The sequence below is a fragment of the Piliocolobus tephrosceles genome, chromosome 15 (genome assembly GCF_002776525.5).
Source record: "Piliocolobus tephrosceles isolate RC106 chromosome 15, ASM277652v3, whole genome shotgun sequence".
Lineage (NCBI taxonomy): Eukaryota > Metazoa > Chordata > Mammalia > Primates > Cercopithecidae > Piliocolobus > Piliocolobus tephrosceles.
The window spans coordinates 29,286,872-29,301,055 of record NC_045448.1 but is presented as its reverse complement, the minus strand read 5'-3'; the positions used below and the strand labels follow the sequence as shown (position 1 = coordinate 29,301,055).

Genomic DNA, 14,184 nt, shown 5'->3' with positions numbered 1-14,184 from the left:
CCCCAGAAGTTTGCAGATGCTTCTTCCCACCACCACATGGGTTTGGGAGCCCCTGTTCTCCCAGATTTTCAGGCAGAGCCATGCTTAGAAAATACAAGAAGTGAGTCTTCATGGGCAGGGGCACAGGATGACCTGGGTTCTAGACAGGGGAGAAGAGAGTGAAGGTCGTAGAAACCACTGGAAGGGCACACATGACTGAAAATGGGGAGGGTGGAGCTGGGGAGGCTAGTGTGCTTCAGGCTATTCCTGGGCCATGGGCTGAAGCTGGTGACCTTGGAAGATCAGGGATGTGGTAGCCCAGATGATGGTGCTGGGACCTCATGGGCAGTTTAGAATGAAATTGTTGACAGGTGGGCTTTCTTCTCCATTGTAGGCCAGAAACCTGTTTCCTCAAAGATATCCCTAGGCTAGATAAGAACTGTGCACAGTCCAATAACCCTGCACCCCTGATCCCCTAGTTCCTGATAATGGTGTGCTTGTGATTCTTTTCCTCTCTCCTAGACCATGCTCTATTGCTCAGTACCACTGATGTCCCCACTTCGGAAAGTGCTACAGTGACCAGTGCTACGTTTCCCGCACCGATCAAGAGCTCTCCATGTGAGGCAAGTCTCAGTATTTCTCTAGTTTTCTAATTTCCCCCCACACCTCTTGTCACTTCCGGAACCCAGATTAAGAAAATAGCCTAGCTGGCTGGGCTGGTCGTTCTCCTGGGGAGAGAAGAATAGGGCCATCTCTGCCATCTTCGAGGCAGAACATGTCTATCAACATGGTAAAGCCCTGTCTACAGAGAATCATGCCTTAAACAGCCATCCCCAGCTGTACTGAACTATTTGCAGTAGAACCATGATTTAATCAATCCCAGAAGAGGTTTTCCGCGGCATAACAAGAGAGAGTGACAAGGATTACAAGACTTTCCACAGAATCCTTTTTAAAAATATTGAGCTCTTATAATACATTGTAAATACTATACATCCTCAAAATTTGATTTACATAAATTTCACTAAGACATCAATGGCATTCAGTGAGGTACCTCCAAAGCCACTCTCTGAAATGGTTCCTGACGCTGTTTTCTCATTGGTTTGTGGGTGGAGGGACTGGTGCCATGTTCCTCAGCATATTCTTTAGGGGCCAAGAAATGTACTTAAGACCCCAACATGGCACAGTGATTAAGCTCATGGACTCTAAAATCAACTTTCTGAGTCCAAGTCAGGTTCCACCACTGACTGATTATACAGTTTGTTTGGGCAGTTAATTACCCTCTCGGGGCTTTAGTTTCCTCACTGGGAAAGTGAACACACATAATGCCTACCCCGAAGAGGGAAGATTAAATAGATAATGTCCAAAGGGCTTGGAAGAGCATCGGGCACAAAGTAAGCACTGCAGTCTTTAGCCCACAGGGTGCCTGGCACCCTGTGTAAACATTTGGAAGGACGCTGGGGGAAGAGGAAGAGAACTTGAGCCAGAAATCAGACTCTAAGCTCCGAGAGAGCAGGCCATGTCTTGTGCTTCGTTGTACTCCCTCACTGCACCTGCATCAACATCTTGCACGTAGTAGAAAACCTAGATGTAGTTTAGATTTGGCCAGTCATCTCGTTCTGGACACTCACAGGAGAAATTCCTATCTGGCTCAGTTTCAGGAATAGCTGCGCACCCTCTGAGCAATTTGTTTCCTGCCAAGTTGTGGACATTGTGAAACTGACCAGATTCACTTCTCCTGTGGCTCATAGAAATCCCAGAGAGGTGGTTCTGTAACCAGCAGAGGGACAGACAACAGGATCGCCCCTGCTGAGGGATGCAGGCAGATTCAAGCCCCTTGAGTGTCTCATAAAATAAAAACTCACAGACAGAAAACAAACAAGAATGGAAAGGATGTAGAAATGATTTTTTAATACGAGGAGTGGTTAAATTAAAACCAAGGCTCCACTTGGCAAGCCAATGGGACTTCGTGATATGCAATTTGTAGCAGCTTACTCCTGGTTTGATTTTATAACTCGACGTTCACCACTTCCTTCTCACCCTCTTCTAGGCTATGCTATCCTACTAGATTTTATGTATCTCTGTGAACCACCTTAAATCCTTTTTGGAAGAATTCTGAGCACAAATAAATAGATTCATTAAATTGTATTTGAGAAACCATGCTATCTCATGCAGATGGTGGAATTACACAGTCATTGCTGATATTTCTCAGGTGTCTGAGAGCAGGTACCTTGAAAGGAAGGCTTTTTAAGAGAACATATAAATGACGACAGATGGTTGGCCCACCAGAGAGGACAGGAGGATCCTTAAGAGCATTTGGTCTTTAAGTTTACTCTTCGCTGGGTTTAATATGAGCCAAATTTCAGAAAAAGAAATGTCAAGGTACAAATGATATTATTCTAATACTTCATCATTTCTCTAATAACCTTTGAGTTGATCAATAGCTTAAACAGGTGTTTTGTTTTACTGGCCTGTTTTATTTTTCCTGCAGTCTAATTTGCTCTGGGCTGTTTCTGCTATTTCCTGCCCTTTTCCAGAACTCGGCTCAGCAGGCATAATGAAGGGAAGGGAAATAAGTCCATTCCACACTCACATTATTTATATTTATATGTATTCATATGATTTCACATTCAGGTTTTCAGACCATTTGTCTAATGCTGATGGGTCTTTGAATTCCCAATGTTGGGAGAAATGTTTTTATCAGGAAAATTAATAACCAAAATAGAAATATGCATTTCTAGATTTATAAGCCCTACCATTTATTTTATGTGAATCCTAAATGCAGAATGCAGGAAGTTGATTTCCTCCTCCCAGGCAGGCTAAACCCCAGTGGCAGAAAAAAAATGGATATTGCATTTCTCTGGGAGACTATGTGAGGTTCACTCAGGGCTTTCAAACCCCACCAGCCCTACGGGGGCCTCTGTTGCCTATGGGGCCCGAGTGCAGAAAGGTGGACACTAGACAAAGTTTTGGGGACAGGTCTCTGATGAGCATCAGGCCTGCAGGGACTGGCGATAGCTGAGTTCTGGGGTTGGTGCCCACCACGAAGGACCTTCTCCAGCTCAGTTCGGGTCTCCGGGAAGTTCAAGTAATTGTAGACTATCTCAAGAAACACCACCCTCATCAGTGGATTCCCAGAGAAGAACTGGTGTCATCTTCAAGAATTTCCTGCAACATCTAGAAGTGAGTTAACCAGTAGTTCTATGTTTTACCAATCACATTCACCTGGAATATGTAACAGATGCCCCACCCTGGACCTACTGAATGACAGCGCTAAGTGTGGGGCCCAGGGCTCTGCGTTTTTAAACCCCATCCTCAGTGATTTGGAGGCACACTGAGACTTCAGAGCTGTTGGCCATAGGTGTGCTTGCCAGTTGTGACTGAAATTCATTCTGAGCCCATGCAGAGAGTTTTCCTCACCTGCCTGTGGCCCCAGAAAGCGTGATGTCACTTGTCTTTTAGAAAGATGAGTCAGAAAAGGGATGAGAAATGATGGAGGCAGGGGCGAAGAGAAGCGGGTGGGAGAGCATATGAAACCAGGTCAAGGGTCCCCCACGATGGAGGCATAGCCACAGTGTGCCTTTGTGCCAGTCCAACTTCCAGGGCATTCCAGAAGCCTGCCCCACTCCCACCTCCTCCCTCCAGGTTCCTGCAGCCTGCTCTTGCTGACTACCGCCGCCTCCTATCTCTCTGCACAGTTACACATGGGGCATGAATATTTAAAGACCTCTGCCTCGCCCAGCCACAGACAAGAGAGAACGTTGTGGTTTTGGTTTTCTTTTTATGTTCCTCCTCTCTGCCACAAGCTCTTCTCTGCAGGAAACTGGGGAGCCACTTACAATATATTCTGATTTTATTTTTATTTTTATTTTTCTGAGCTCCAGTTCAAATAATTAAAGTTGCCACCGGGGAGGGAAGGCTTGCAGTGGCTTTCATGTGCTCACTTGCTGTCAGACCTGCTCGAATCCGCCTCGGCTTTGAGACACCCGCGGATGTGTCTGGCATTGCAGCCGCTGGTAATAAAGAGCACGGCAGAGTGGCGGCTGACACCACCCCAGCCCCCCTGCCTTTCACACACCCGAACAGCCTGAATGTCTCAACAAGCCCCGTGTGGTTTGAAATTCTATTTTATTTGAATAGCCTGCCTGTGACTGGAATAATTTAAACCATGTTCTCAGGCCAGAACAAGGCCTACAGGGAGAAAAAGTGGACTTTCCTCATTTTCTTTCCCCTCCAAGGCATGAAAGCAGTTTTTCTTGTGCGAGCTGCCAAAGTGCAATTTGATCCGAAAGTGAGATGGGATCCCCCCAGTTTGTGGTGATCAGTTCCTCAAAGATGGTTTTCCTGCCTGGCCAGAGCTGCAGTTGCCTCTCCCCTCTTCTTGCACGTACATATATACACGCAAACACACACACACGTACACACATGCGTGCACATACCCATTGGGATCTTGGGACACAGCTGAACCTTTCCACCCCTGACGTCACCTCTAGCAATAAAAAGAATCATGTTGGATTAGCTGTGGAGAGCCGCTGTGATCTAGGCAGAAAGTGACCAGCAGGCCCCTTACATGTCTACATGGGCCTGGAGAAAAGGGGACCCATCCTTTGTGTCATTAAAACCAGCAAATGTAGCCCAGAGGGATGTGAGGGAGAAGACGCCACGGCCCCTGGAGTTGCCCTTGGCCATCCGTCCCCAAAGCCCTTCTCAAAGGGAGGGAATTTTTCTGTAAATTGCTATCTGGTTGATTTTGTAAGACATTTCAGGGTGCTCGTGATCATCCCTGGAAACAGGCTCATCCTTCCCTCCAGCCTCTCAGCGTGACACAGAAGCAGGGAAGCTGAGAGGCAGGTGTTGATTGGGCTTACTGAAGCTTGCGCCTGACCTCGGCAGCAGGCAAATAGGACTCTCAAGATGGGAAAAGGAGAGGAACTTTTCTGACTGCTGTGTGTTTAAAGTTTATTAAACTCAGTGGCAAATTCTTCTGTGGAAAGTCAAGAAAAGGAGGATAAGAGTAAGAAAACTTAGTATCAGATGGCATGAGGTCGAGGAAAAACAAAAGCAGAAGGGGACCTTCCTTTATCAGCCCCCACCAAACTCTCGACGGGGCAGGAGCCAAGGAGGATGAGCAGAACTATTGAATTCAGCTCGTTTTCCAGAGCAGATCCTACGCATCAGGGGCTGCCCGTCCAGATCGTGAAATTTACCCCAAGACCCACAGCTAATAAACAAGAGCACACCCAGATCTTACGATTCTGAGCTTCGTGATCCACCTGTCACACTGCCCTGCTGTGGACAGATGGAACCTTCTCAGCTTGGGGAGAGTTGAGGAGAGCCTCAAAAGCATCAGAACTGGCATTTCTCTCACCTAACTCAGAGCCTCACTACCACGTCTCTGCAGGCAGGTAGGGAATCCCACCCCATTGTGTAACCAAGGAGCTCTCCACTTCGTCTCTCCACAGGCCGGGAGTAGTCACTGGGTCTAACTCCTGAGCCACTGCCACTCACCTACAGGACTCAAATGGAGTTTGTTCATTGGGTGGGCCCCGTTCTCAGCCCCATGTGATCCAACTTACTTTAGCAATAATCAGGAAGCAGAAGCCGTTCCGGGAGGCCTCGTGGGCTGGATGGCAAATAAAGTTGTTATTTTCTGGAGCCAGTTTACCTTCTGCATAGAACGGGTGACCATCTAGGGAGAAGAATGTTGCACCCTTCCCCTCTCCGGGCTGACTGGTGAAAGAACAAGCAAGTCCCTATCAGAGCCCACCTGAGAACAGCCTCTCTCCGCCCGTGCTTGGCCAAGCAATGCTGTACTTTGCGGTGTTTGCAAAACCCTTTTTGTAAATAGTAGGGGACCAGTACCAAGCTAGAGGGGATTCCAGGGTAATGTTATCTCTACCTCCCTCACTAAGCCCAAGTCCCTTTGGTCAGGCATTTGGAGACCAAGATACTCATCAGGCAGAGTTCCTGTGGATGTCCAGCCCCCATCTCATCTGATGCTGTGACATCTCTGCAGTGACAGAATGTGCCTGAACTGGGAGAAAGCAAGTCCAGCTCTAGGTGTCAGTGCTTGCCTAAATTAAGAGCAGATCCAGCTAGTCTTGCTGGGGATTGTTTTCACACATGCTGTTCTCTGCACACTCCTCTTCCTGCACTGGGGACCACGGTCAGGACCCCAAGCTAGCATATGATCCCTCTAAATTATCCATTGTCTGCCCAGGAGGACATAAAGCTGGGCCCAGCAGAAAGCAGAGGGCTTAGGGCTCCCACAGAGTAATGCTGACACCTACAGCAAGTCGGAGCAGGGTGCTGGCTCCAGACAGACCTGCCTCCCTCCTGCCCCACAGCCCAACAGCCACGCCATCTCCTGTGACCAGAAGAATCCAGCTGGCCATGTGGGGCTGAGTGCAAAAGGAGCATCGCAAGGCAGTGCAGTGCAGTGGGAAGGACGGGGCTTGAAGTCCCTTAGCCCTTGGTGGAAGCCCTCCACTTTCTAACGTGGAGATCTTGAGCTTGGCGACCCACTCTTCTTAGCTTCAGTATCCTCTGCAGGGCTGTTAGGAGAAACCAGTGAGAGGAGATACGAAAAATGCCCAGCCTGAATCTGGATACAATTAGGTGCTTAAAAATGGAACATGTGCTTTCTGCTACTCTGATGCAGCCATTACTATTATTATCTTCCTCTCTGACTTCAGTGATGATTCTGAGACCAAGGCTGGAAGCTGCCTTCTCCAAGGAGCCTGAATCAGGAGGGTTTGGCCTCTGCCCTGCCCTGGGTAGCCTGGCAACAGTGGGGAGAGGGGTATTGCCCAGTTCAGTGGCTAGGGTCAGGGAAGTTTATGCTTTAACAGCAGCAAAAGGGCCCCTGCTGCCCCTGTCCACCATCTCCACCAGCTCCTCTCCCCAGCCAGCAGGGGCGTGGGAGCTCCCTCCTCCAATCTGCCAAAAGTCCCCTTGTCCCACTGCCCCCTCAGCAGACACCTGCACGGAACAATAACCCCATACCTTGATATAGTCCCAACATGTTTACAGAGGGGTCTTCCCCACATCGCCCCCATCCCCCAGGGATGATGTTGTCCGCCTTTTACAAATGGGGAGAGAAGGCTCAGGAAAGGAGCCTAGACCACACTCAGCTGGCCAGCATGGCCCACGGTGTCTGTCCTCCACATGCAAGAGTAACTCTGCTTTCCCCGGAGGAGCTCCTGGGAGTGGGACATCTGCAAGGTCACCCAAGGCAGGGAGGAAGTCTGGTGATATGGCCCAGAGCAGAACATCACAAGTCTGACTGTTCTTTTACAAACCCCTTTTTTAACTTAAAAATAAATGTCAATTCTGTATTTTAATTCCTTAACATGCCTATTTGTTTGGACACAAAAATATGCCTCGTGTTTTACTATTGAGTGGCTAATGCACCTATTTGCCTTGTGGCTTTGGGTACCCCCAGGAAGAGCCGAGCGGCATATGTGCCCCCACTCTAAGAAGCCCAGGGGAAGAGCTCTCAACCTCGCTGCCTTTTTCAGAAGCCCCAAGGCCCCCCCACTTTAATGATCTCACTCCATTTCCTAGGTCGCAATTAGGCTCATAGATGGTGCATTTTGAAGAGCACCTGCTCTGCCTTGGTGGGCCCTGAAGTCAGCTTCAACTATGGTTGCCCCTCATCTACCCCATGATTCACCCTGACCCTAGTGCTGAAACCTTAAGAGGGCTGAGCCCTGGCAGCCACTAACACTGCCGGTGATGGAGACAGTAACCTCAGAAAGCCTTTAGCTGGGGTGTAGGCATATGCAACTTTGTATTAGAGGGCAAAGGCCTCCAATACAAAGGAGGAAGGTGCAGTGGTTCTCGAGGCATTTTCCAAAGGGCTTTTTCCAAAGGCTCTCTGTATGAGAGATTTGGGCTCCACTTCCTGTCTCTAACGACAACCATCCAGACACCTGTAATGAGAATCCCCTGTGTGTCAAAGCTTACAGAACCTCTCCACCTCCCACGGCTACCCTGTGAGTGGATAAAATCTTCCCTGTTCTTCTGATGAGCCCCTGAGCCATGGCAACAAGGCACTTGACTGGCTGGATGCACACACGGACCCTGAGCGGGAGGGATGAGCGAGGCAGGGGCACTGAGGGTCCACAGTCAGGTGGTGAACCAGCAAGTATTGATTTCAAACCTGCTGTGTGGCCAGCCATGCGGGGAGACAGCCCACAGGATTGTGGGATCTCTTTCGGGTGTTTATTCTACAGAAAAATTAAGAACACTTACATTCAGTGTGAAAACTTCTGGTCTTCAGGTCACTTACAAATCACTTGGCTGTATTACGCTAAAAAGCAGGCCATTATTCTTAATGAGGGCCCTCAAACACCCTAGCTCTTTGCACCCTAGTTGAAATAAGCCTTCACTTAGTCCAGAGCTGGAAAAACGGACCCTTAGTATCACTAAAGCCAACTAAGGATGTAGTTTTCAAATATTGATTCCCTAGTATAAGGCTGGCTCTGTGCTAAGCATTTCACCTACATTATCTTCTTATTTAAAAAAAATTGTTACCCCCATTTATTGATACAGAAACTGGAGCTTAAAGAATTTAAGTGACTTGCCCAAGGTCACCCTGCTAGAGGCGGAGTCATGATTCAAACCAGGTCTGCCCAACTGCCCCCTGTAAATACCGGATTTGACTTAGATGGCCTGAGTTTAGATCCCAGCTCTGCCCCACTTAGGAGCCATATGACCTCAAGCAAGTAACTTCCTTTAATTTGAGAGAAGAAAAAAAAAAAAAGAAAACCAAAAACCTGTTTTAGTTGCTGCATGAGGTTGTTACCAGGATCAGAGGAAAATGTGAAAAGCCTGTGTCTTTTCTGCAAAGCTTGATGAATGGCAGCAATTATTATTATGATGATCCCTCATCTTACATTACTCAGGCATGAGGAAGTTGCTGCTGCATAAATTCAGCCACTGCTTGGGTTCTGATTTCTCCTCTCAGTCGATCAGCAACACGTGGGCAGCTCGGGAGCGTTATTTCACACAGTGCCCACATCAGCACCAGCAGGACGTGCCCAATAAACCCACTTCGTTGATAATTAATTAATTGTGCAGTCCCACCCCCACCCCCCGCGGTTGCAAGCATAACCCTCATCCAGGATGAGAGCGAACAAGAAGTCTCCTCAGTGAGCTTCGAGGATCCAACAAATGACACCTTCCTGAGCTTTCTGAGCCAAAGTCATTCCTACCCCAGCACCTAGAGCTAGGAAGCCACTGCAGGCCAGCATTCTATCACCACTGCCTGTTAAGTGGTCCACTTGGCCAGAGCACTTGCTAATGGCTACAGTAATCAACAGCAATTGTAACTGCAGTCAGACATAATTAATTTAATACCTTTGAGCCATTCACAACTAATACCTCTCCCATTGCATGATGAAGCTGAGGTCTAGGAAGAATTGCTGTCTCGGCCCCGGGGTGTGAACAGGCCCCGGGGTGTGAACAGGGCCTTCCTTGGCACTTAGCACAGACTTGGGTCCCATTCAAAAGCTGTATGTTAATCACAGACCTCTCTGGCTCCCACTAGTGGTCACTGCAACACATTCATGTCGCCCACGTACTGGGGGAACACCCCATTAAGAGTACACACTCTGTCCAGCTGTCAGGGAAAAGTACTCCCCAGAGGGCTCTGGGTCCCCTGCAGATGTTCCTGTGCCCCACATCTACTTTTTCCAGTGGTGTCCATGAAAGCTGTGGGAGTTTCATTGCCTAGAATCATCCTGTTCCCCAGCAGTCAGATTACAAAACTACTCCTCAGTGTCATCTCATCACACACAGAGAAACTGAGGCACAGAGGAGGCCATTTGCCCAGGATCACACCATGGCAGTGTAACTGAAGAAAATACCGTCTTTTTCTTCCCATAAGCCTGGAAAGATAATTCTCTAGGGAACCCGGAAGATTATAAAAGAACAACAACAACAAAAACTAGACAGAAATTTTAACACAGCATTTTCACCCTGTCCTATTGTTTTTTTGTGAACTGTTTATCTCTAACAAAGTGTCCCCTGCCTGCGCTTTCCAATGCAGGAGGAAGGAACTAACATTTATCAAATGTCTTCGCTAAGCTGGGTACTGGTCTCATATAATCTTATTAAAGCCGCATAATAAATATCTAAGCAGGGTACTGTTGACCCCGCTTTACAGAAGAAGATGCTGAAGCTCTGAGATATTACATGATACGTAAAAAATAGACCATTCTTTCTGATACCGAAGCTTGTGTTCTGTTCACAGCACTGTCCCACCTCATTCCGCAGAAGCTCCCACCCCTCCCTTGGTCTCCCTCACAAAGCCTAGAGTACAGACACAGTAACTTGATTCCCTCTGAAGTGGGTAAAAACACAGTGCTAGCTTTTACTATTTCCCAACATCAGAATCCTCTCTTACCACCTGTTTAATATAGCATTTATTGTTTTATCTGATTATAAAAGAACTTTATGTTCATTGTAGAACATTAGGAAAATGCAGGAAAGTATGAAGGAGAAAATTGAAATTGCCCAGAATCTTACCCCCCAAATATATTGGTACATTTCCTTCCAGACAGATAGATTTAGATTTGAGCTTTGCTATAGAGAAAGGGTTTATATAATATAAATATAAACATCCTGTGTCTTATGTCTTATTTCTTTATTTAACATTACATTTTCCCATGTCAATATTAGTCTTCATAAACACGCTTTTAAAAGCTACATACTCTAAATTAATTTCATTATTTTTGTTCTAGTTATCAAAAGTCAGATATTCATCGTAAAAAAAAGTTGGAAAAGAAAGAAAAGAGCACAGGAAAAAAAAGAAAAGAAAAAAAAAAACTTGTAATTTTATAACCTCACCAGACAGGGATCCCAAGGTGGTTATTTTTATATGTAGCCTTCATGTTTTTAGAAAGAGGGCATATAGATGTCACCTGGTGTTCCCTGGCTTCCTCATGATCCTTCAGAAAGGAGACAGTAAGTGGTATTTTCAGGAAGGATCCTGATCTTTTAAGTATCCCGCAAGACCAGGAGTCCAGCATTTCTTAATTGCAAGCATTTGCCAGAAACATGTTTTATTTGCTTGTTATCAAAAATCTGCATCTGGCCAGCTTCTTGCTGTGTTGGGTTGATATGTCATTAGGCTATTTATAGCTAGAGAGTTGGTGTTTCTTTTTTCAAGGTGAATTAGAAGATGGTGAACAAAAACACTGGATTTTGCAGTGAGTCAGTATTCTTAGCTGAAGTTAAGAAGATACCACATTGAAACCAGGGAAGTCAAAATTACCAGTTCACACTGAGAATTACAACCCTCTGGCACCCTATACTGAGGGAGAGCCTTAACCCCCATGCAGAGGTTGCTTAGATGTTCCTGATGACACCAATCCCAGTCATTCAACAGAGACTGGATGGGGAATGCCCAGGGAGTACCCCCACCATGCAAGCTCATCTTTGAGCATCTCTGTTAAAAATGTATTTCCTTCTCTTGGAGTGAAATACACACTACAGCATCTAGCCTTAGTTTTGTCTCTACTATTGGAATTCATGCAGGTCTTCAGAAATTTGAAGAAAGATAGCACCTCCCCCCTCAGAGCACTTCCTACATTTGGGGATGTTGCATGCAGAATAGATATTATTTGATGTCATTGAGTCTGTTTTGAACACGGCAGGCTAAATATCATTACAGTATTTTCTATGGGTTGAAGCGATTGTCCTGAAGCTGCCATGAGGTATGCATAGCAAACATGGGGCATATTCAAGACATAAAATTGCAATAATTACCTCTGGAGGAGGAATGGGCCATGAGAGAAATAATAGCATTAGGTCTAGCCACAGTGCCGTTCCTGCTTTACATACAGGACTTTAATTAATAAAATGACAAACACTGGTACCACATAATTGGAAAGTCTATCAGTCCCTTCCGAGAGGCAGGAAAAAATGGCCCTTGTGAAAGTGCTGGCTGGAACCAGAAGATATAATTGCTGGTGGCGTGCTCCTGGTGTTGTCTCTACTCACTTGTCTCATTTGCTGTCTGCATATAAAAGAGTTTATTAGTCAAACACTGCCATTTATAACCTATATCTACTAGGATGTGTCTAGAAGGATCAAAAATTTTATCGTTACTGGCACCAGCAAGCGTTATTTCCCATAAATATAATTTAGAATTTGTATCAGATTTCCCATATTTGTGTGAATACACATACACACACAACCGTTAATCGTCTGGCAGGGACAATGGTTGTAAATGCATTAAAATTCACTAGCTCCCTAATTTCTCCAACACGAAAGTATTTCTAGGATAAGATCTTGTTAAAATATAAATTCTGATTCAGAAGAGCTGGGGCAGGCCCTGAGACCCTGAATTTCTAATAAGCTCCCAGGTAGCGCCCACATTGCTGTTCCACAGACTACATGTTGAGCAACAAAGATCTGGAAAATCTTTGCAATATGCCCCCAAAGCTTTAAGGAGTACCATAATATATTATGTGGGCATTGCACTCCATGTATGGTAGAAAGAACACACAACATAGTGTGGACTCCAGGTCTGCAGCCTGTGGGCTTAATGCCCAGGGGTGACTGACTTAACCTCTCTAAGCCTTCAATTCTGCATCTGAAAAATGGGTGGAATAATAATATCTACATGAAGGGATGTTGACAGTATACAATGAGATAAGCCTACGTGCAAGTGCCTAGCTCAGCTTCCCGGCATTCAGTAAAGAGTCAATTAACAAACGACTTCATATCCTGTAGGCCAGGGGTCCCCAACCCCCAGGCCACGGACCAGGTACTGCCGCCCAGCAGGAGGCGAGCGGCAGGCAAGTGAGTGAAACGTCATCTGTATTTACAGCCACTCCCCATCCCTGGCATTACTGCCTGAGCTCTGCCTCCTGTCAGATGAGTGGTGGCACTAGATTCTCACAGGAGTGCGAGCCCTATTGTGAACCGCGTATGCATGCAAGGGATCTAGGTTGCGTGCTCCTTATGGGAATCTAATGCCTGATGATCTGTCGCTGTCTCCCATCACCCCCAGATGGGACTGTCTAGCTGCAGGAAATAAGCTCAAGGCTCCCACTGATCTGACATTATGGTGAGTTGTATAATTATTCCATTATATATTACAATGTAATAATAATAGAAATAAAGTGCACGATAAATGTAATGCGCTTGAATCATCCTGAAACTACCCCCCAATCCCCAACCCCTGGTCTGTGGAAAAATTGTCTTCCATGAAACCAGTCTCCAGTGTCAAAAAGGTTGAGGACCTCTGCTATAGGCCACCCAGATAGAAACAGATCTTAAGATGGAATTCTGAGAGTGTTTTTGGACCGGAAACTTGACTGCCAAGATCAAGCTGTGTCTACTTGACATGGGTATTTACATAAAATGATATCAAGGGACCTCTCTAACCAAGGGTTATATAAGGGAAATGAAAGTCTTTGAGAGGGACTTGAGCCTGCAGTCTGCTCTAGGAACCACATACAGTGAGTGCTGGCTAATGTATGTGATCAACAAGGAATACTCAGTAAGAACTGATACCAGGCCTCTGAGTCTTCTAATTAAGAAACTGGTAAAAACCTTATCTTGCAGGTGCAAGAGGGTAGTTCTAGCCCCATAGACATCCTCAGGTCATTCCTGCTCAAGGGATCTCTCTCTCTCTCTCTCTTTCTCCCCCCCCCCCCCCATCTCTCTCTCTCTCAGTTATTCCAGTCTTTTTCTGGAGGTGATGTAACAGCCTCAAGAAGGCCTTTAGCTGAGAGCAGCAGACTCCCCGCTGCAGGAAAATCCCTGCCTCTACACCTTGGTGATGGTGGGCACATTTTAAGCCATTTGTAAGTTATTAAGAGTTGCCTCTTACTCAGAGTCCAAGATGAAAATGGACCCCTCACTGAGAGGGCCAGGCCCTTCCTGCACTAAGTAGCCCAGCTCCCCAGAGGTCTCTACCCAGGCTGCACTTTAGAATCACATAGAGAAATTTTAAAATCTGCTGATGCCCAGGACCTACACACATCTACTTAAATCAGAGTCTCTGGAGTGGGTCCCAGACATTGGTTGTCTGGAATGCTGATTCTAATCTGCACCCCAGGTTGAAAACCACTGGTTTCACCAGGCCATTCACAGTATCACAGGAGCTCTACTTCCACGTTCTTCATCTCATACTTCATAACCCCCTTTTAAGGCAGGCAGGGAAGGTGTGGTGGTTATTATCACAAGTTT

At 46.4% G+C, this 14,184-nt stretch overlaps 1 protein-coding gene across 1 annotated transcript in view; it reads left to right on the top strand.

Moving 5' to 3' along the window:
- Positions 1 to 14,184, top strand: part of ALK (ALK receptor tyrosine kinase) — a 761,479-nt gene that overhangs the window by 625,913 nt on the left and 121,382 nt on the right. Inside the window, exon 8 of the mRNA XM_023217284.2 lies at positions 502 to 602. Coding sequence (XP_023073052.1) covers positions 502 to 602 — 101 coding nt within the window. The remainder of the gene's footprint in view (positions 1 to 501; positions 603 to 14,184) is intronic.